The 22,281-nt window shown below is 45.0% G+C and overlaps 1 protein-coding gene across 6 annotated transcripts in view; it reads right to left on the reverse strand.

Moving 5' to 3' along the window:
• TRIO (trio Rho guanine nucleotide exchange factor) overlaps positions 1-22,281 on the reverse strand; it is a 368,044-nt gene that overhangs the window by 74,807 nt on the left and 270,956 nt on the right. For all 6 annotated transcript variants that reach the window (XM_032279085.1, XM_032279087.1, XM_032279088.1 and 3 more), the window contains exon 34: positions 16,042-16,285. In XM_032279085.1, the coding sequence (XP_032134976.1) occupies positions 16,042-16,285 (244 nt within the window). The remainder of the gene's footprint in view (positions 1-16,041; positions 16,286-22,281) is intronic.

The following is a 22,281-nucleotide window of genomic DNA, read 5'->3' on the forward strand; positions in this document are numbered from 1 at the left end:
ACAAATATCCATGACTCAAACTGATATAAGAATGGAATAAATAAAAAATGAGGCAGAGGGACAGCTCTTCTAGAACTCCAACTGATTAATTCGGAAGGAATGAGGAAAATATGAAATACCATTAGGAAAACGCTACAGTGTTGTAGGCAAAAACTACTGATGGATGTCAAGATTAGAACGTAAAGGTAGGATGAGAAACAGAGTATTTGCACAGTTCAAAAGTATCTCCCCAGGCCGGGTGTGGTGGCTCACACCTGTAATCTCAGCACTTTGGGAGGCCAAGGCGGGCGGAGCACAAGGTCAGGAGATCGAGACCATCCTGGCTAACATGGTGAAACCCCATCTCTACTAAAAATGCAAAAAATCAGCTGGGCGTGGTGGTGGGCGCCTGTAGTTCCAGCTACTTGGGAGGCTGAGACAGGAGAATCTCTTGAACCTGAAAGGCCGAGGTTGCAGTGAGCTGAGACTGCACCACTGCACTCCAGCCTGGTGACAGAGCGAGACTCTGTCTCAAAAAAAAAACCAAAAACCAAAAAACGAAAAAACAAAAATCTCCCCACAAGGTATTTATTAACTACAAAGAGAATAATAGTAACTTTACAGTGGGGGAAGTACTGCAGATACTACTGAGATAGTGTGGTGAAAAGGGGACCCTGGAAAAACTCCAACCAGCGTGCACACTGGGGTGGAGCCTTGGGAAGTCACGCCCGTGGGTGGGGCCTCGGGAAGTCACGCCCATAGGAGCGGGGAGGAGCGGGGAGGAGCGTGGCTTCTCCTCGTCCTGTGCAGAACCTGGGATTGTAACTGCGGCTGGGAAGCGCTCTAGCAAGGAGACTGGCCATGTGGTGGATCCTTGTTTTCCCCTTTTTCCCCCTTTCCCCCAGTAACACCCTGCTTTACTTATCCTTCAAACCCTCTGCGAGCCTAAATTTTCGTGGCTGTGGGACAGACAAGGACCCTGTCCTTAGCGGAACTAAGGAAAAGTCCTGCAACACTACTTTAACCAGGTGACCAAGGTCCACACACGAACAAGGAGATCTCAGGACACTCTGTGCCTCCGATGTGATGCACAGAGAAGGGCACAATAGCGTCATTGATGTTCTCGCCCAAAATGCATAAGCTAAAGTTAAGAGAAAACATTGCTCTATTTACTATTAAACTCAAATTGGGAGGCATCTAATGACATAAGGACCAGTATGCCTTAAAATTGTCAAGGTCATGAAGAAGAAAAAAGACTGAGGAGCTACCACGGACTGGAGGAAATTATTAGGTTGGTGCAAAAATAACTGGGCTTTTTGCCACTGAAATAGCAAAAATCGCAATTACTTCTGCACCAACCTAAATACAATGTGGATCCCAGATTGGATATTAAGCCAGAAAGAGGACATGAAAGCAAAATCCAGGCTTTATAAGGCCCAGGGCTTAGTTAAGAGCACCGCATCCAGGTTCAAGTCCTGGTTTTTGTCACTGTATGTGAGACGTTACTAGTGGAGGAGTTAGGTACAGGGTGTACAGAAATTCTCTGAACTATTTTTTTCACTTTTCTCTAAGTCAAAAATTATTTCATAATAGTTTTTAAAAATGAAAAAAACTGTTATGTTATTTAAATGCAAATACTTAAACTGAGTATGAAAAAGTTACCAGAAAAAAGTAGGCAAAGTCAGAGGAGATCTTTTGTAGAAAAAGAAACACATCAGGCAAATTAAAGATCTGAATAAAGGAGTTTATCATTTACTGAAAAAAAAAATGTACTGAAGGAACACAAAGTAATATAAGATGTATTATTTCCACATACATTTGTGGGGAAAAAGAATGAACAAAATTACAATAGTCAATTTTATTTTCGTGAAAATAAAAGTATTTTTATTTAGATTAGTTGAAAAGCAGCTCTTGTGGTCATGGTCAAAGTTAATGCCCACGAAACTCACGCTTTATGTAGCCTTCTCTTGTAATAATTATTTCTCAAATATTTAACATTAGGACTTCAATATTCAAGTGTCTGTTATTAATCTATCCATAAAAAAATGAGACAGGTCATTTTTTGGCCAAAAGGAGTCAAAAACAAAAGCAGTAAAAAAAAAAAAAAAAATCAATATACAAATGGTGCTTTAATAATGAAGACTAGAAATATACTTAAAGCAAAAATTAAGATGAGCCAAGGGACCTGAAGTGTTTGTATTGATGATATGATGCTTTTTGAGAAATAAACATTTATTTATAATTAAGCAATTAATAAAGAATGAAAAGCTCCTCAAAATCAAAAGCAAAAGACTGAATATATAAAACAACATTAGCTGAATTCTGAGAATAGATCTTGAATGATATAATGATTAGGAATATTATAATATTCTCTAAAAATCAGAAGTGTTTTCTGAGACTTGATGAATGACACTGATAAAATTTCAGTATTCTATCTTGAAGTCAGTCCTCAAACCCCAATTATTAAAAGGAACACACAGCTCTGCAGCTGAGGACGCTGGGCCCCTGAAATACCATACCATTTTATTAAAGTAGCAATTCTGGACTGTTTTCCTTTCGCCACCTCCCCGGCCCTGGTTTTCTTCCCCGTGCGTTTCCGCTCTGCACAGTGCTGGCTTTAAGCACAGCTGCACCACCAGGATTGAGTCTCTCAGGTTCCATGCACAAAGATACTCCTGTTCAGAGGAAGTTTTCTCCGGTTTCTTTACCCCATAGATAATACCTCCTGCTCTGGAGGGAATGGGATGACGAAACCCCTGCTTCTTAGGGCTCCATTCAGCACAGGAGTTCCTGCTGCTTTCTAGCACAGTTGCCAATCCACAAAAGCACCTTTATGGAGGCATTCAAACTCTTCATGTGGGTGCCAAGAATTCGATAGGCTCCTTTTCATTGCTTTATTTACTATCTTTTCACAAACTATGTGAGTTTTTCTCTTTAACAAAACAAACATTCAAATACTCCTTTTTTTACATTTTACTTTAACTCACTATGTGACATTCTCTGTTTGCAACAGCACTGTGGATTTGCAGAACTGCAATATGATATGGTAACCTCACAAATCGTGTTTCTCAAAAAAGTAACAAAAACAACAGTGCTCAAAAAATTAGAGCCACGTAGCTAACCCTTGACTGCCAATATGTGCTTTTGATGTCCCAATTCTGTTAAGCTTCAGAGAATGAGATACAGGGCACAAATTCACAGGGCTGGTGGCTCAGGGTGGGGGTGGGGGTGGGTAGGCTGACAGGAAGTAATTCTTCAGCTCTTTTAAGGAAGAGCAAAGGAGACCAAGCAGCTGATTTTGATTTAGGGAAGACAGGCAGAATAACAGTTGTAGGTCAAAAATCTTTTACTCCTGGATGCAAACTGATAAAGAAAAAATGGCTTTTCCATTGTGATTGTTTTTTCCGTTTATTCACTCATACATAATATGCTCATTGTGAGTAAAGCTCTGTAATTAGGGGAGTAGGACGAGGAGAAATCTGGCCCCCAAAGATGAAAAAAAGACAGATTTCCATTAAGATGACTTCTCTGGGCAGTGGAATGCATTTGGAATTATTAGATCATAATTCAAACTGAAAACTGAAACCTGATCCTTTTCAGAGAGGAATTGTTGGAAGGCCCATAGACTCTCAGAAAGGGGCAAAGTAAAAGTACAGCGAATTTAGGACACCAGGTTCTAAAATCAGCTCTTCGACAAATGATGTCTGCCCTTGGGCAACTGAGTCTGTCTCTAGAGGCTTCAGCTTCCTCCCCTGCACCAAAGGTTTCTTCCAACATACACGGACAGCAGTATGTGCCGTGGCAAAGAACTAGAGCTCTGAAGTCTTGAGTGCTGTTTTGAAAGTCTCACCTTACATCCCCTGCTATGTTTGGTTATGTGATTTTTCTGTGCTTCCCTTTTCTTGTCATAAAATGCGGATGATAACGGTGTATGTGTATGTTGTCGGAAGGGTATCGCGGGTGAAACATAGGGAACAGCACTGTGGCTGGCAACGGCAAGTTCTCAGCCTGTGCCCTCTGTTACTACTGTTAATTTCTGAAGGCTCCAATGGCCCCCTTGTTATGGGCTGAAGTGTGTCCCTCCAAAATCCATGCTGAAGTTCTAATCCTTAGTACCTCAGAGTGTGACTGTATTTGGAAACAAGGTTTTTAAGGAGGTGATTAAATTAAAATGAGGCTCTTAGGGTGGGTCCTCATCCAACCTGACTAGTGTTCTTATAGAAAAGGAAATGGGGACACAGACAGCTATACAGAGAGTCAGCAAGAGGGTGGCTACCTGCAAGCCAAGGACAGAGGCCCCAGAGGGGTCTAAGAGCCAACCGTACTGACTCCTTGTAGGCTTCTGGCTTGCTGAGCTGTGAAAGAATAAATGTCTGTTGTTTAACCCCCCAGGCTCTGGGATTTTGCCATGGCAGGCAGCAGATGAATATACCCTTCTTCCCCTCTCTGTTAATAATCTGCTCCATGACCCAGGTCTGAAATGATCTAAATGTTTTTGAGACAGTAGGAAACAAATCTGTATCTAAGAACAGAACTTGAATATTCTTCCCTTCTAGTAAATTCAAAGTTCTACAGACTCACGAAAAGGAGTGGGGGAAGAACTGATGTGATTGAACACACAGGGCTTTATTTCTTGACAATTAAAAATAATAAAGAATTCCAGAGCCGCCGTGCAATACAGCTGAGGCAAACGTGCCTGTCTACTGTCCTCTCGAATGTTTGAAAGGACCTTCAAATAATAAACACCTTCGGGGCCCTGTCCTACGTTTAACTAGAAACGTTTCGGGAAGATGAAGCCCCCCTGAATAGTCTGCGATGTGGAACGGCCAATCTGTCTGAAGTCTGAGGTGTTCCAGCCACTGCTGGTCAGACTGCGATGAAGCGGTGCAGAGCCTGAACACGTCTCAAAAGCCCCAAGCAGCCAGCCCAGCGTGAGTCACGCAGAACCCCAGGAAGGGGCGTGAGAACATTCTCCTGGGAGAGGTGGCCACCGGGGCAAGAGCTCAAAGTGTGGCATCCTTCCCCCCATTTCCTTTTCTGTCCCCTTCAAAACCCTTCCGTGGTGTCAAGAAGGAAGAAAGGAAGTACGTTAGATTTGGGAGAGCTTTAAAAACTGTCTTATTCAAAATTCAGGCCAGGTGCAGTGGCTCATACCTGTAATCCCAGCACTTTGAGAGGCCGAGGCAGGCAGATCACCTGAGGTCAGGAGTTCGAGACCCGCATGGCCAACATAATATAACTCCGCCTCTACTAAAAATACAAAAATTAGTTGGGCTTGGTGGCGGGCGCCTGAGGTTCCAGGTACCTGAGAGGCTGAGGCAGGAGAATCCCATGAACTCGGGAGGCAGAGGTTATAATAAGCCAAGATCGCACCATTGCACTCCAACCTGGGTGACAAAGCAAGACACCATCTCAATAAATAAATAAAATAATAAAATAAAAATAAAACAAAATTCACTGTGAAATGTTTGTATTAAGAAATGGAATCTTTCAGAAAGCACAGAGATTATACAGAGACTCCAAGGCCCGTTAGGAGCCCCACCGACAGCCTGGCCTTGTGAATCTATCTCTCGTGACTGCACAGCTCGGACTCATGAAGAACTTTGCGAGGAGGGAAGGCATAAGGGCACCACGGAAGCTATTTGATACACATACTGAGGGGAGGGAGGTTACTTGCTCTTTGGAAACCACTGCCATTTATTTTTTATGTGGAGAATCCCTAGAATAAAAGTGTAAACATGTTGATGAAAGATGATTTACATAAATTTTTCACTGCATGCTTCTGTAATTCTGAGGGAAAACGTCCATCCAAACCTCACCTCTCAGATGGGTCACACAGAGACTCAGATTTTATTTATATGAATGGATTTAAAATGGTCCATTCAAAGAGGACTTTTTTTTTTTTTTTTTGCTATTTGGGTAAAAAAAAAATGAAAGAATAAAGTAAATATCATTATATGCAAAGTTTTATTGTGATTCTACCCCCATAAATGCATTTCCCCTTTAAGCCATCAATTCTACTTCTACAATTCCATCTTCCAGACACACCTGCACATGGACCAAATGATACACATGCGAGGGTATCCCCCACAGCGCCGATGATAACAGTGAACAGACCGGTCCCAGCCCGAGTGTCCCTGGGCCGTGTGCAAGTTAATACACTAAGGCGCACGCACAAATCAAGTACTTCACATCTAAAAAAAATGAGACAGGTCTCTAGGTGCTGGAATGGAGCCAAGGGATAAAAGCCAGGGGCAAAATATGCCACCTCTCCTGTCAGAAAAAAGAGGGAGGAATGCATATATATTTATCTATTGACATATGCCTAAGAAACATTGGAAACACAAGCTAGAAGTGAATAAAAATGGTTATCTATACCTGGCAGGTGGGGTTGTGGGAACAAGGCTTCTCAGTTTAGACGGCTTCATGTCTTATTTTTTGAACCATGTAAAATAGCTAAACATAACTTGTAAGTCTTAAAATTTGTTTTACTTTCTCTTATTTATAAAAAAGTTCTCAATGTGGGTGAGGTGTCTGAAATTGCACGTAGAAGTCTTGTGCCTATGTGCATTTTCTGGAACAGGTACCACAGCTTCCATAAGATCTGTTCAGGGACACATGACAGAGACTTTCAAGGCCTGCTACTTCTAAAAATTAGCTAGAATCATTTAAGGCATTTTCCCGTCTCTTTGCATTTTCACCTCAGCTGTTAGGATCTATAAAACATTCTGTGGATGGGAAGGTCATCCCAACGAGAACAATATAATCACAAAATCTCATCTCACGCTTCTCTGAACAGAGAAAGGAACATAAGGCAAGAGCCAAGCCACATTCAGGTCTGTTTGGCACACATTTCTCAATCAGGGCTTGGCTGCTGTGTTGTCAGGTGTCCTCAGAGTCATGAGCTGCTAAACGCTATCAGGAAACAAGCTCAGACCTGCCCTGTGGAATCATATGATTGTCTCCCTCCATGGACAGCATTCATTCATTTACAAAACACTTAATGGAAAACAGCAAGCTGGACTTTTAAACCATCTCTTCCCAAATACATCATCTCTCTATAATTTTTCACAGCTTCTGCAGGTGCTAACTAGAGTGAACAAATTTAAAAGGGAACCCCGTTTGTGTAATAAGTAGCAAAATCTGATGTCTAGGAAATGTCAGAAAGGAGGCAGTAAAGGAAGTCCAGTGTCCAGAGAGCGAGAGGCAGGAGAGGACGCGGCAGCCCTGTACCTGTGCGGCCCCCCTTGGCCCATGAGTCACCCCCGCAGGGCCCGTCTCATTTTTCCCAGGAGCTCCTTGCGGATTTTACTGCTTTCCCTAAACACTAGGTCATGGCCATTTAAAGCAAGTGTGGGAAGACCGTTTCTCATTGTTTATGACTCTGCAATAGATATATAATTTTCTGATGATCTAATATGGATAGTGTCAATACCTGCTCTTGGATTTTTCCTGTTTTAATAAACACTTTAATGTAAAGTTGGAACATGAAAATACCTCAAACATGAAGCACTCAACAGAGTAATAGCCCACTTGTGTGGCTCAATAATTATATGGTGCACAGAAAACATTCCTTAATCACAGGTCTCAGATTGATCTCTCAGTCTTGGATACACAGTGCTCAGGAGAGGGACAGTGTCTTTGTTTTAAAATTCTTGGTGTAACTCCATGTTCTTTGGTCTTTCTTCCCACAGGAATTGACATTAGCAGCTGTTCAAACAGAATACAACTGCTCTTTTCCAAGCTAATTAAAAAAAACTGTATATAGATTTCTCGGTATATATATATTTTTAAGAATATGTAGGCAGATATGGGTTTGAAATGTCTATGCATTAGTGTGCTTAGGGTGTGTTCTCTGATAACAGTGGCAATTTGGTATGAAGCAAATGTCTAAATATACCTGAATCACAATATATTCGACTAAACTTTTTAATATCACTAAACTCTTAATACCCTACAGTTTTGGAAAACTTATTAGGTCACAAAAATGTTATCAGCAGCTTCAATCTCATATGACTCTGAGGAGATTCAGATTCACCTTTGGAAAAGATCATTTCATGACCTGGGAAAGATCACATTTGGGTCTTTAAATTTGACCTTTCAAATTTAAACAAAATTCTCTGAAAAACACCTGAAGAAATGTGAGAGGCCTCAGAAGAGGGAGCTCTTGTGTTTGGTCACAGAGAAGAACCTCGGACTCTGCAAAGCTGGAGTTTCTGGGTGGTGAGGTGACAGGGACTTTCTCTGCTCAGCGTGTGGCTGGCTCTTGCGCTGCAGGCTGTATGTGTTGCTGTCTGAGCGGCTGTTCTGGGGCACGGCAGCTCTAAAAGATGGGCCTGTGGCACAAATCCAACTCAGTCAGAGCAGGCACCCAAAACGCACCTGAGCCCAGCTTCTGTGGCTCAGCCTGGACTGTCCACTGGTCATTTCAGACTAGATGACCCCCACTTGAGACCCAGCTGACACGGGATACCTCCATCCTGACGTGACTGCCCAGGTGAGAACCCAGGACAAGGCCGCAGCCCTGTGGGTAGGGGTGAGGCTCCCCTCCAGGAGGACATCCCTCTGTCAACTGCCCTCGGCTGGTAAAGGGCTTCTGTGTCCTGGCACCCGGGAAAGTGGTTGGAGGGGGTGAGGTCATCTTTGGTAGCTGGTTGTATTCTGAGCAGGGAAACAGCACTGTCATAGCCCCTTTGCTGGGGCTGACTGCGAGTGCAGGCAGTGAGGCCTGGGCTGGGGGTTCCTGAGAGTGGACACACCTGGCAACCTGGAGTCTTCCCTTCCATCATCTGCAAACTCTGTTAATGTCCACTCACCTCGTCTCATCTGTGCTATGGCGGGTGAAGGGGACATGGGAGCTATGGGGAGAGATCTGGCCTTCTGCAATCTGCAGAGGGGAAGGATGGTGGTGGAGCACTGGCCAACAGGCTGAGCCATGACCTCACTGGGTCAGATGTTTAGATGGGAGGTTACAGAAAGGGTTGGGGGAAGGAGGACAACAGGGGCACACAGGCACTGTAATTTGCATCCTGATGGACACATACCCTGGCTTTGCAATCACACTGTGCTTATCCCAGTGGTTACCTGTTAGAATCTGACGTAGATGGAGCTCCCAACCTCCAGGCATAGGGTCTGGCACATTCATTCATTTATTTAAAAAAGTGACAAGTGATTCTGAGGAGTAACCCTGGTAAAAAAAAAAGCTGTGTGCATTTCTAAGAACTCTGAGTAACGGCCCCAGCAAATAAATACATCTATATGAAGTGTATTCCTTTAAAGTTAAGAATAAAACAAAAAAACCCCAGAACTCAACAGGATTACAAGTGAACTACACTCACTTCCCCATTACCCTGTGTGAGTCTCTCTCGATGAGCACTTCCACCAAGTTGACAGGCCTCAGTTTAAAGCTCCCCACCGTGACACTCAGTGCTGGCCATCTGCGGAGACTCGCTGCTTTCTTTACTGAGCCTACTGTTTACAACACCTGTGTTGTCTGCAGTTCCTCTATCTCATTTCTAAGTTCAACAGTATATCTGCAATCATCATTCTTCCTGTTACAGTCTGTTTAAGGTGCTTTCAGTGAGTTCCTTGACAGTTCTTTGTGGGTCTTCAGTGTTCCTTGGAGTTCATCTAACTGGGCTTTTTCGGCTGCCCTGATGGGAGCCTCTGTGTGGAAATACTTGCTAACTAGACCAAGATGGATTCTGCTCTCTCCTCCCCTCCATGTACTCACTGAATACATTTATGTTTTCCATGAGGATTTTGCATTTTTATTTGATGACATGAGATGGGGACTGTTAGGTAGGGGTGAGTGAGCAGGAAAAAAGCCCTATGTTTCCTGATGCACAGCTCCAAGTGGAGAAGGTGTATAGGTGTGCATGTGTGTCCACGTGTGTAGGTGTGTGTGAGAGACACAAGGTCTTGCCGGACATGTGAGGAAGGTGAATTTTAATTCTCTAACAGAAAGTTGCTGAAGAAAGTTGCTTAAGCAGGAGAGCATGCTAAGATTTATTTTTTAGGTGAACCAAAAAAGGGCAAGAATTGAGGCTGGGTGATCAGGTGGTAAGAGTAACGGTGGAAATGAAGAAAAGAAAACATACTTGAAGTATATTATTGAGATAAAGTTAACAAAATTGAGTGGGCAGCCTCAAAAAATTAAAAATGGAATTACCTTATGTCTTAATTCCGTTCCTGCTGCTATAATAAAACGCCTTAAACCGGATAACTTATAAAGCACAGAAATTGACTGCTCACAGTTTTCGAGGCTGGCAAGTCCAAGATCCCAGGTGCTGGCAGGGTCAGTATCTGACGAGGGCCTGCTCCTCAAAGATGATGCCTTCTGTGCCCTCACATGGCGGAAGGATGAAAGGGCTCCCTCAGGCCTCTTTTATAAGGGTAGTAATCCCATTCTCAAGGGCTCTGCCCTCCTGACTAATTATCACCCAGCAGCCCACCTGTTAATATCATCACATTGGGGGTTGGATTTCCGTACATGAATTTTGGTAGGACGTAAACATTCAGGCAACAGTACCATACGATCCAGCAATTTCATTTCTGGGTATACGCCCAGAAGGACTGAAAGGAGGGACTTGAAGAGATTACTTGTAAACCCATGTTCATAGCAGCATTATTCACAATAGTCCAAAGGCAGAAGCAAACCGAATGCCCATCAGCAGATGAATGCTGAACTCAATGTGGCATCTGCATACATACAAGGGGATGTTATTCAGTCTTAGAAAGAAAGGAAAGTCTGACACAGGTCAGAACACGGAATCCTCTACCATAAACCAGAAGCAAAAGGACAAGACTACATGACTTTCTACTCACATGAGGCACCTACAATAGTCAAACTCATAAAGACAGAAAGGAAAAGGGCAGTGCCAAGGGCTGGGAGGAGAGAGCAGAGAGCTTTGCTCAGTGGGCACAGAGGTTCAGTTCTGCAGGATGGAAAAAGAGTACTAGAGGTGAATGGTAATGATGGCTACGCAACAATGTAAAGGCACTTAATGCCACTGATCTGTGGACTTAAGAATGGTTAAGAGGATATATTTTGTTATATGTAGTTTATCAGTTTTAAAAAACATGCTGGGTAGTGGAGAGGCCCTCATGGGTGTTGGCCACATTCCTGGGTAAACAAGTGGGGAGATGGTGGGAGAGGGAGTTTGACTACTTTAGATTTGAAAAAGTTGCTAAGACAGTCAAGTGGAGAAGTCAACTATTCAGATGACACAGGGTGGACAAGAAAACCCTTGGGAGAGAGCTTGGAGAGGGGCAAGGAGAGCGTGGAGAAAAGCAGGATGGGCTCAAAGAAAAAACATTTTGGGTAGTTTTGAATGAAAATATGCCTCTTTCTCATTTTTGATTTAAAGAAAAATGCCTAACAGCAATCATGTATCACTACACTTATGAAAGACAGCATCTTCTCTGAACGACTGCAGTCTGGTCAGGCCTGAGAGGTAATCTTGGCAGTGCCCACTTTTCTGCAGGAGTTGTGGTAAACTATGGGGTACTGTTTTTGGCACAGATTGTATCATAGTAAAATGTAGCACCCTGAGTTAAAGCCCCTGGGTTTAGAGGCTCATGTCACCCACAAGCAAACGTTTTATTTCTCATGTTTTTTTCCTCCCCTTAATTTTCTCATTCACTGCAGATGACTCATGTTTTGAACTTCTTCAAAATAAAATGCAGGTACTGAACCATTCTTTTTCTCTATTCAAAGGAGAAAAAAACTTTAAAACTGTGAACAACTTTTAGAGTGGTAAAGCCTAATTTTTATAAGTGGGTGTTTTCTTCTAGACATATTCGAAAGCACAAGCAAAAAGGCCACCTGTGATCACATTATGGGTTGGTATAAGGAAACAGCAGTTTTGAATCGGCCTTTGCTCATAGAGCCTTCTAAGAAATATGGATTCAGAATGTCAGAGCTGGCAAGGCCCTGGGAGACCAGCTGTGCCCGCCCCGTCTCAGGCCTCCTGACAGGAAGCACACCCTGCAAACTTACCACTCACTCCTCCTGGAAGCTCCCACCATGACAACCACCCTTACCACCAAAAGGTCTTTTCTAAAAGCCCATTTTATTTTATTTATTTATTTTTTAGAGACAAGGTCTCAGTCTGTTGCCCAGGCTGGAGCGCAGTGGTCTGATCATAGCTCACTGTTGCCTCAAACTCCTGGTTAAAGCCTTATTTTAGCAAAAAACAATTCCATGGGGTTTGAGAGGGGCATTCCATCAACTTCGCATGGCACAAGCTCTGGGCATCCGTGGTGCAGGACACAGGCCTTGGGGTGGTTTTTCAGATGTCTTGTGTGGGGAGTGTGATGGAAAGCCCTCCCCAGGCCTGGAAACAAACTCCTGTCTCACCCTCAAAACACTTGTCAGTCAAAAAGATTCATGCTAGGCACTCCAGACATGCAACCTGCAGAGAGTGAGTGAGGCTCATTTGCCCAGGTTAGCGACAAAGTCTATTCTGCTCTTTCCTGGCTACCTTTCCTTCTGATCACACTGAAGCTAAATCCCCAGGGTGTAGGGGTAGCTCTTGCTTGGGAGGAAAGGGAAAAGGTAAAAAATAGCAGGGTATTGTAGGGCAAAGAGGATGTTTTTAACTGGCCTCATTGGAAATATGAACATTCTTGAGATTTCTGTTTATTTCCTGTGACCAAGACTGTCAATAAAACATTGATGAAAGTGACAAGTTTTATAAGTTGAGACAATGGGAAGGGAAGCTGGATTTACTGAGCAATCAACAATGGTGATGTGACACCAGTTTCAACAGTCAGCCCATGTGTTCTACACTCGAGTGGAAGAGTGTGAAGGGAGGTGAGTAGGCCTTGGCCTGGGCTGCACCGGAGACTTGCAGGGGGAACAGACGTTGCCTCCAGGTCCAGGCCCCAGCCCCAGGGCCTCTGAGGTAATGGCAGACGGCATAAACCACAAACACAAATAAGACTGCTGGAGCACAAGGGTTTGCTGAACCCTTAATTCAGTCCTGCTACGCCTGGCGTCTGTTTAATTCATGAGTGCAATGCTGAGATGGAGGAAGGGCGGCTAGAGCAACAGCAGAAGGAGCCATCAGACACGAAAGCTGGTTGGCCGGAAGGATGTGGGGACATGCAAGGTCCCAAAGAAAGCTTTGTGCATGAAGCAGAAGGCATTTTTTAAAGAGTCAGGGTCTTGCTATGATACCCAGGCTGGTTTTGAAATGCTGGCCTCAAGCGATCCTCCCACCTCAGCCTCTTGAGTAGCTGGGATGCCAGGTGTGAGCCACTGCACCTCGCCACAGGACAGCATTTTTCAATGGAATGGTGCTCACAGCAGAATCTCGTTTCAGATACAAAGTGATCTTCTTGAAAAACAAATTGTGCAATTAAATTTCTTGTTCATTTAAAGTAAGCTGTATTTTTATCCTCCCCAAAATCGTTTTAAGGATATAGAGCTGATAAAAGAAACCTGGTCTTCATGAATTCCATGGATTCTCAGTGTCCGATAGACTTCCAAGTCTAGCCCAGCTTCCAAACCACCACGGGAACCTGAGCACTGCTCACGGTGAGTCTGGGACCCTTCTTGGCTGATCTGAGTAATTAGACTCATTGCAATCCTTAAAACAACTTATCGTTCTCAAATAGTCATTTGACCTTAATAGGCATGTTTTTTACATTCAAGGTAAAAATGTAAAAGTTGGATCAGGGTGTTATGAAAAAATTACTGAGGCACTAATGCTGAGAAAATGTAGAAACTAGAACTGAATGAAGGTGCTCCTTCCTCCTGCCTAGAAGGTCTGAGCAGTATAAGAGCAGTAAGAGTCAGGGACAGGTAAGAAACTAACAGCAAGTGACGAGGCAAATATGTAAAGCCAGCTCCACACTGTCCCTGAGTTCTGAAGCAAGGGTGAGGCAAGGCAGGCTGCATATCTGATGCTGCCAGGGGGTCCCACCCAGCTGCCAGAATGATGCACGCCATGGTGCGCAGAGAAGAGGCCATGGTTTAACTCACTTGCTGCATATCCTTCAAGCCTGAACAGCTCTTATACTGAAAAGATGCTCAAAAGGAGACTGGACGGGCAGCAGCATGCAGATGGACAGCATGGACAGGCTGGCACATGCCAATGTCTTCCCAGTAGCGGGGGCAGCACCCCTCTTCACACACAGGGCAGGAGAAGGGGGAGATCTGTGGGGCTGAGCAGAGGCAAGCCCGGGTCTCAGCTTCCCAGGTGGCAGAGGCCTCCTCCTCCTACAGTTCCTATGTCTTTTGTTGGACTCCATGTCTAAATCCTTAAGCCTTGTAGCCTGACTTTTTGATGATGGCCTCTGTCTTCTAGACAGAGATTCTGGTCAAGCTGCCTGGTTTCCTGGACATGGACATGATCAGGACTCTGGCAGGGGCTTGTCAAGAAACTCTTGGACTTCATGAGACCATGGACCTCACCCACACCCTACTGCTTCCTACCTTTGTGGTTGAAGATGCCCTCCATTTCCATGCTACTTCTGACCCTTATCTGCTGTCTGTTGCTGCCCAGGTCCTAACACTGCAAGGGAACAAACAATCTTTTTTTTTTTTTCAGACTGAGTCTTACTCTGTCACCCAGGCTGGAGGGCAGTGGAGCGATCTTGGCTCCCTGCAACCTCTGCCTCCAGGGTGCAAGTGATTCTCCTGCCTCAGCCTTCTGAGTAGCTGGGATTACAGGCATCTGCCACCACGTCTGGTAAATTTTTTGTATTTTTAGGAGAAACAGCGTTTTATCATGTTGGCCAGGCTGGTCTTGAACGTTTGACCTCAGGTGATCCACCCACCTCAGCCTCCCAAAGTGCTGGGATTACAGTCTTTATCCACCGTGCCTGGCCAGAAACAACCTTAAGAAGTTTCCTTGCAATACAGGAAAAAAATAAATAAATAAGGGAGAAGAAAAAAATGGATACAGTTCTGAGCCTCTAACCACTGGCTGGCGTGGTTCACAGCAGGTCTTGCTCATTAAGAAACACCTTCTTGGTAAAGACAGGGAATTAGAGGGTTTGTGAGGGGCAGAGAGTGACTTTCTAGGTATAAGAATGTCAGAGAATATCACAGAGAAAAACAGAATGGTACAACATAGCAACATTCAAAAACCCAATCTCTGCCGGAAGTTTTCCAGACAAAACCAAGTGTGATGAATGCCTAGTTCCTTCGCCTTGACTAGCCTGCAATTGCGAACACCAGGAAGTAAGGAACACACCACAGGAAAGGCACATGCGGAAGAAATCTTTCAGAACAAGTGTTATTTGAGGCATGCTTAAGTTCACTAGGGCTCCTCTGGAGAACAGACTAATTTCAGGAAAAGTTGTACTTTATTTTCAACTCAAATTCAAGGACTTATATTGATGTAACTTTAGAAATATTCTGGCAGTGGACTAAAAGCCAGCACGGCCCCAATCTCTACATGCAAAGGCTCCATGAGGGGAAGCCCACCGCTGTTCAAAACACACAGGCAGCTTCACCAGAAATGGAAGTGGACACTTTCGGCTTTTGGCCAAAATCTGAAAATCCTCTGCCTTTCTCTTCAGATTTCTGGAGAAACAACAGCCTAATTCTTCCCGTTTCTTAAGGAGGTAACAGTAAGCTAACATTTAGACCCTGAGAAATCTGGAACATGGCTTGGCCTATAATTTATCAGGGAGCTGATCAGTAGCTGTATCCTCTTGCAGCTTCATTAGCTCCACGAATGACTAACCCTCTGGAGCCTGGGGATGGCCTCCAGGAGGTGTCATGGCACAAGGAAGAAGGCACAGATGGCAAAGGAAGGAAGAAACTGGAATGTTCCAAAATTAGTGTTCTTCTCTAGACTGATGTCGTATCTCACTACACCACCCTGGAAGTGAGGAGATCACTCATGATTTCTGAGTCCTAGGTGAAATCCTCATTTCCTCTTCAGGTGATGATGGACTGGAAATGCCCCGAGAGTCAGTGACCATGTGCTGAAGGCACAGCTGACAAGGCAGATCACACACAATTACGGGCAGCAGAGGCACAGAGACAGCACTCCAGGGCCACTTCCAGCAGGTGTCTGCTGCCCACACCCTACTGAGTCCTACCTTTGTGGTTGAAGATGCCCTCCATTTCCATGCTACTTCTGGAGTGGGCGATGCACAGTGAGCCACAGGGGACTAGGCCTTCTGCCGCTGGGGAGCGGTCCGTGGTCCGCACCAGACACCAGTCAGGCTTGTCATGCGGCCTTTCAAGAACTTCCACAGTCTGGCCGCGGCGGATGGTCAGCTCGTTGCTGTTGCAAGCAGTGAAGTCGTGGATCACCACTGTCAGCTCACAGCCACCAGAAAGCTGGGGGGAACAGAGGAAGAGAGGACAGGTCAGCCAGCATGAGCCACGGCACCTTCAGGTGGAGCTGGGAACTCAGCCAGGTTGCTCGAGCGCCTCCCCTGCCCCCGATGCTGTCTAATCACTGCACTCCCCATATGAAAATATGATTTTTCATATGAGCTTCCAAATTCCTTGAACCTGAGAGGTCCTATTTCCTTCCTCACAAAGTGGTATTATATGTAATCATTTTTTAACTTATAGCAAACCAAAACTAAACTCTACTTAAAGGCTATCTGGGGGATTATCATGAAATACAGTAATAAAATGAGATAAAGTTCTGTTCCAAATTTCTGTTCTGACCCAGTGTTGGGCGTTCCATGCTTTGGAGTATGTGGGCTCTTTAAGCATCACTTGGGTCAGGAAAGAGGCAGCCCCAAGAAAGAGGAATCAACAGGCAATGGGCCATGACCCTGAAAGTGAGGCAAAGCACACCTGCCTCTCTTCAGAATCATTCAAGCACCCTCTCCTGCTCATCCAAGGCTCCCCTTAGCTCCCCCAGGCCCTTTGCCCTCAGATTCCTTCCAGGCTCCCCCTGCTCCAGGCTTCAACACGTGGCACCACCGGCTCTGCAGACATCGGCTTGTTTCCGATTTTCTGGCCATGGATTTTCTGGCCTTCTGTTCCTCCTGCCTGACATTCCTTTCCCTCCTTCTCTCTTACCATGCTCACTCCCACATACATGTATTGAAACTCTTCCGGTCCTCAGAAGCCCATCCATAAACTCTGATGACACACACCCCATGTCCTCTGCTGGTTAAACAAGGGCAGGATCTTATTACTATCCACTTCAGATGGCCTGAACCCTGGTGGGTGTTCCCTCAGACCGTAAGCTCTGTGGGGACAGGGCTCATGTGCTCATTAACATCCCTCCTACACAAGAATCTTTTGTTTTTTCTACATAAGAATCTTGAGACCAGTCTCTGGACTGTCCCAGGTTCCGTCTCTGCTGTTTCTCCATGTTCCCATGCATGGGCTCGTCAACCACACCTTCGAGCTGATTCCTCCCAAGCACGTGTCCCAGTGGCAGACTGCTTCCGATCTGCAGAGCCTAGGACATGACTCACGATGCCCTCCCATCCCCTACATCTGTTTCTCTTCCGGTGCTGCTTTTTGGGTAACAGTATCACCTTTAAGTCACTAAAGCTAAAAAAAAAAAACCTCACTCTTTTCTCCTCCAAATGCTGTTGAGTAGACATTAGGGCGGCTCTCTGATCACTTACTTTCTCTGCACTCCCACACCAATCTCTTCACTGGGTCCCACAGGGTCTCCTGAGTGGCCTCCCTGACAGACTCCAGGTTCTCCTTCCAAGCCAGCTAAACACTGCTGATAGGAGACCTTCTAAAAACATGTCATCCTCCTATGCAAAACACTTACACACAAAGGCCTTAGCCCAGGATGCAAAGACCCACCCCCACACAGCGGCCAGAAACACCTCCCTCCTCCTCCTGAGGGGTACTGCCTGTAACTAGACCATACCATCCCCCTTGCTGAAAGCCCCCACCTCACTTCTATTCTAAGCTCCCCATCGGCTCCCTCTGAGAAGGCCCTCCCCTCCCGTGTCTGCCCTCTGTGGCACCGCAATTCTGAAACGAGCCATGGTTGGAGTTATACAGGTGTGTGTCTGCCCTCATCACAGGGAAGCAGGGTTACCCCAGTCTTCTGCCAGCTTTCCATGCCTGGACTGGGAGGGCGGAGACAGGGCCGGGCACAGTCACCCTGAGTCCCCTGGGGCCAATGGTGGCAGGCATGTGGCTTAGAGAAGCTGTTAGTAGTGGGGCTCCTCCTCAGCCTGCCTCGTAGTGCTCTGTATCCAGCTAGAATTCAAGTATTTGCGAAATGAAAAAGACAAGATACATATCTCTAATAATGAAGGCGCCGCATTTGAAAACCCGAAACGAAGCGTGGATTTTCGTCACTGGCTTCAGGAGCTCACTCTGCTGTGCGTACTTAGCCTGCAGCTGCTCACTTCTCTCCTGTCGCCTCTTGCTAAAGGGCAACAGCCCAGACAAACCACAGGGAAGCAAGACTGTGCTGTGGGGCTACGGGCCGCTGTGGGAGTGGGAGGAGGCGAGGAGGGAACGGCCTAGCCTCCTGCTGGGAAACATCCCTGTTGGGAGTCCACCGGCGCAAGCCTACACCCAGAGACCCAGGAGTCCATACGTCCTCCGATGGCTCACACTCCCGAGCAGAGTTCTGGGGCCACCCCCTTGTGCTGAGGACCTCTGGGAGCCTCTATCATGCTCTGTGCTATTGATTACCCTTCTGTTCTAAAAGCCTATCTTTTAAGAGAAAGTTCAGACAGTCAGAATAAGACACACATGTCCACTAGATAACCACAAAGATCCAAACAAAACCAAACCCTTCCACCAGGAAGCACAGTATCGACAAAGTGAACCAGCTTTCTAGGCCACAAGGAAAATTTTCATAAATCCCCTTCTCAATCTTACAAACTTCTCTGTGGAAAACCCATGCTAAATTTTATAGGTCTCTGAACAATCAAAGATGCTGATGTTAAAAGTTCAAAGGTAGAGGCCCAGCCTGGAAAAGAACTTTCCTTGTAGAACCACACTCATGGAGTGGTTAGTCCTGTGGCTTACAGCCGGGGCGCTTCCTGTTCCTGGAACCCAGGACCAGTCTGCAGGCCCGGAAGGAGGGTTCAGCTTGCCATGGCCCCCTGGACCTGCCCTTCCCAGGCCTCTCGGTAGGGCCGGAGCTCCCCAATGATGGCACCTGCTGCTTTGCTGAGTGCATGTGATAAGTTCCCAGCAGAAACCCACTGGACTTCCCTGACATTCTTCCAGCAGCCCCCACTCCCGGACGCTGGGAAGTGCACTGTCTCATCACCTGCCCTCTGGCTGCCTCATTCTCCAGAGTCTTATTAATTTTCCAGACGGCTCAAAGCCATGGGCTGCGGGTGGGGGAAGGGTGGGAAGGGGAGAAAGGGGGCTGCCCAGGAAGGAGGATTAAGCTAGACTTTATTTCTGGCACTGATTTTTTAGGCCCTTACAGAGTAATCAAAACTATTGGAAACATCTGTGTACTTGACAGAAGAAATAAAATCAAGCATGTTCTGCCAAAGAATCATATACTAAGTTAAAATTCCTTTTTAAAGGCTTTTGAGAACTTGTTAAGAAAATCCAACACCAGAATAGTATTTCAAACGGCACTACAATTATCATTTTAAAAATCTTCATATCTGCCAGTAAATCCACTGCCTTTACCCAGAGAGAGAGATGATCCATACCCCGAAGAGGGGGAGTAAATGGATGCTTTCCAGCCCAGAGAAGAGCTGTCCCGTGGATGCCTCTCAGCGCTCACATCCGATAGTTCTTGCTACAAAACATCTCTTTCAAACCAGGTTTGCTAATTAAAAAAACAACAACAACAAAACTTTTTTGTGTATGTTGCATTGAGGAAGCAATGCGAATCATTACTGCTTTTTAAGAAAAATTAAACTCCAAACTAGAAAACATTCAGTCACTATCTTGCATGTTATACCCGACAGAGGTCTTGGCTTTCAGAGAGTTTCTATCTCCATTTGAAAGAGTTACCATTTTATTTATCTAGTTTAAAAATTCACTTTTCTTTCTAACCACATTTTGTAGGAGTTCTCACGGTATCTTTGTTGCTTCTATATACTTAACGGGTTTCTGTCATGGGCTTTACCACATGCATATAATTTAGGATTGCAATTTGTGAAAAATTGCACTTTCCGCGACTCACATGAACACTTGCGAGATTCCTATCAGAAGACGGATTTTTTAAAACCTTTCAACTTTTCACAATTGAAAAAATGAATGTGGCAACTAGTAACCTTGGAGAACCACACTCATGAAGTGGTTCGACAATGATTTGCATGACAACAAAACAGCCTTAATTGGACCAGGGGCCTGGGACCCAGCACTGATGTGCCTCTTCCAAAGACTACACCATGTCCCTCTTTAGGTCCAGACACATGGACAATTAGCAAAATCAAATCATTTTCCTGAATTCTTTCCAGAATGACTGAAAATAAACACCTATTGTGTTTCACCCGAGAGAATGAAATACTCATCTCCGGTTGCAAGCCTGTGAACCTTCAACAATTGCCACACAGAACAGAATTCTACTTTTCATGTTTTCCAAAGAAACCATGTCATATCATCGTCTTGCCCGAATGCAGTTAATGGCAGTGACTAACAAGAGCCGTGGCTGGGGACTCCTCGCACTGCGGCTGTCACGCCTCCCTTTGCTCCTCAGAACACCCCGCCCTGGGTACTACAATGAGGCACAAATGGCTCTCGACAGACAGCAGCAACACCTGGTTTGGGTTACCAAGCTCGCGATGAGCTCCGGGCAGGCTCTGACTGACAGGCTCTCTAGGACTGCAGGGTGGGTGATGCAGTCTGCTGCACACAATTCTACTTCAGCAACAAGAGTATAATGTGGTAAAGATCAACTGCAGGTGGGTTCTGGCCAATTTTCTGAGAGCAATTCAAAAGCAAAAGGGGAATGTGGCCCAATAAAAGCCATTTGCCCCCAAAGAACAAAGCGTATGAACTCCTGTGAACCGTCACATCCTACAGCCTACTATGGTTCAGTCATTCAGAAACCTCACAAAAGGGTCTTGCGGTTCCGTAAAGGTTTCACACAGAGTAGGCCAAAAAATGATTAGTTGCTTAAAGGGAATCAGAGAGTACAGCTCTATTACTAGCAATGGTTACCAAAAAAGGCAACTACAGGCAGCTAGAACAATTTCCCAAATAAATGCTATTATGCCCAGGCTCTCACCACCCAAGCTTCTCCGCAGGGCAACTTCACGGAGACGGGCGGATCAGCAGGCCCTCCATGCTCACGCCGACAAAGCCACAGCCACTTTACAACAGGCCAGATTCCAAGAAGCGTTCACTAAAATCTGCCCCTTCGAGTTTAAGAGGAAGATTACTGTGATAGGCTGTGATACACTAGGGGTACAAAAAGAAACCTGTGAGGACCTAAAAATGGTTAAATGGTAAACTTTCTTTTTTTTTTTTTTTTTAAACCATAATTAAAGAAAAAAAAATGTGAGAAAACATTTTCAAAACCAGAGTATGTTACCACACTCGACACTGTACCCAGGAAAGAATGAGTGAGGACAGCGTTGGAGGATGCCAATCCCTCTCCTGTCTACTCACATGGCCACACACTGCTTTTCTGATGTGAAAACTGATCTTGGGAGACTTCTCTGAGTGCGTTATATACATGAATTGGAATGAAATATTAGATGAAAAAAGGCTGCATTTAAAAGATACAACTAAAAAGGTGAGGCAAATCAGAGAGAGGACAGCATCTACGTATTATTAGGCTTCAAGAGTTCACAGAAGCTCACCTGGACCAACGCTATCCTCTTGCTTTTCATACATTTGAATGATAAATGCCAGAGGCGCTGAGCAGGCCCCTACTAGTGGCACTGCCGCGTGCCAGGTAAACGCTTTTTGGCTATGAAGTGGAAAAGGCAATGAGTGCTGGGAAGAAGCAAGCAGTTGAAAAATACCTGCCTCACTTAGTGCATTGCCCGAGGCTCTGGAAAGCAAGAAACTTCTTAGGACAATTTAACCCAAAGCAACATGTTTGCTGTATTTCCTGAGTGACCAAAGCAATCTTTTATTCAGGAAACTTAATTGAAATACCTCTTTTTGTCTTTGGTGGAGGGACACCGATCTGAGATCTAATGTTAATTAGCAGACCTCGGCCAGCTAATGTTAACCAGCTGACCTGGCCCTCATCAGGAAGTGCAACCACAATCAATACCTGCTTCGAGTCTGAATCGAAACTTTATCATTGTCTCCAACTGTGACTTTGATCATGTTGTGTTAAAATTTACATTAAAAAGCACTTTTCAGTGTTCTACTATTTATAAACACTTAATTATAATGTTACATTTCTAACCAAACTTTAAAAAAAAAAAATCTGTCTTTTCTTAGAACTGAGGCTTTCT

Source organism: Sapajus apella, unplaced genomic scaffold, assembly GCF_009761245.1.
Source record: "Sapajus apella isolate SASKATOON/1434 unplaced genomic scaffold, GSC_monkey_1.0 scaffold11, whole genome shotgun sequence".
In the NCBI taxonomy this organism is placed as follows: Eukaryota; Metazoa; Chordata; class Mammalia; order Primates; family Cebidae; genus Sapajus; species Sapajus apella.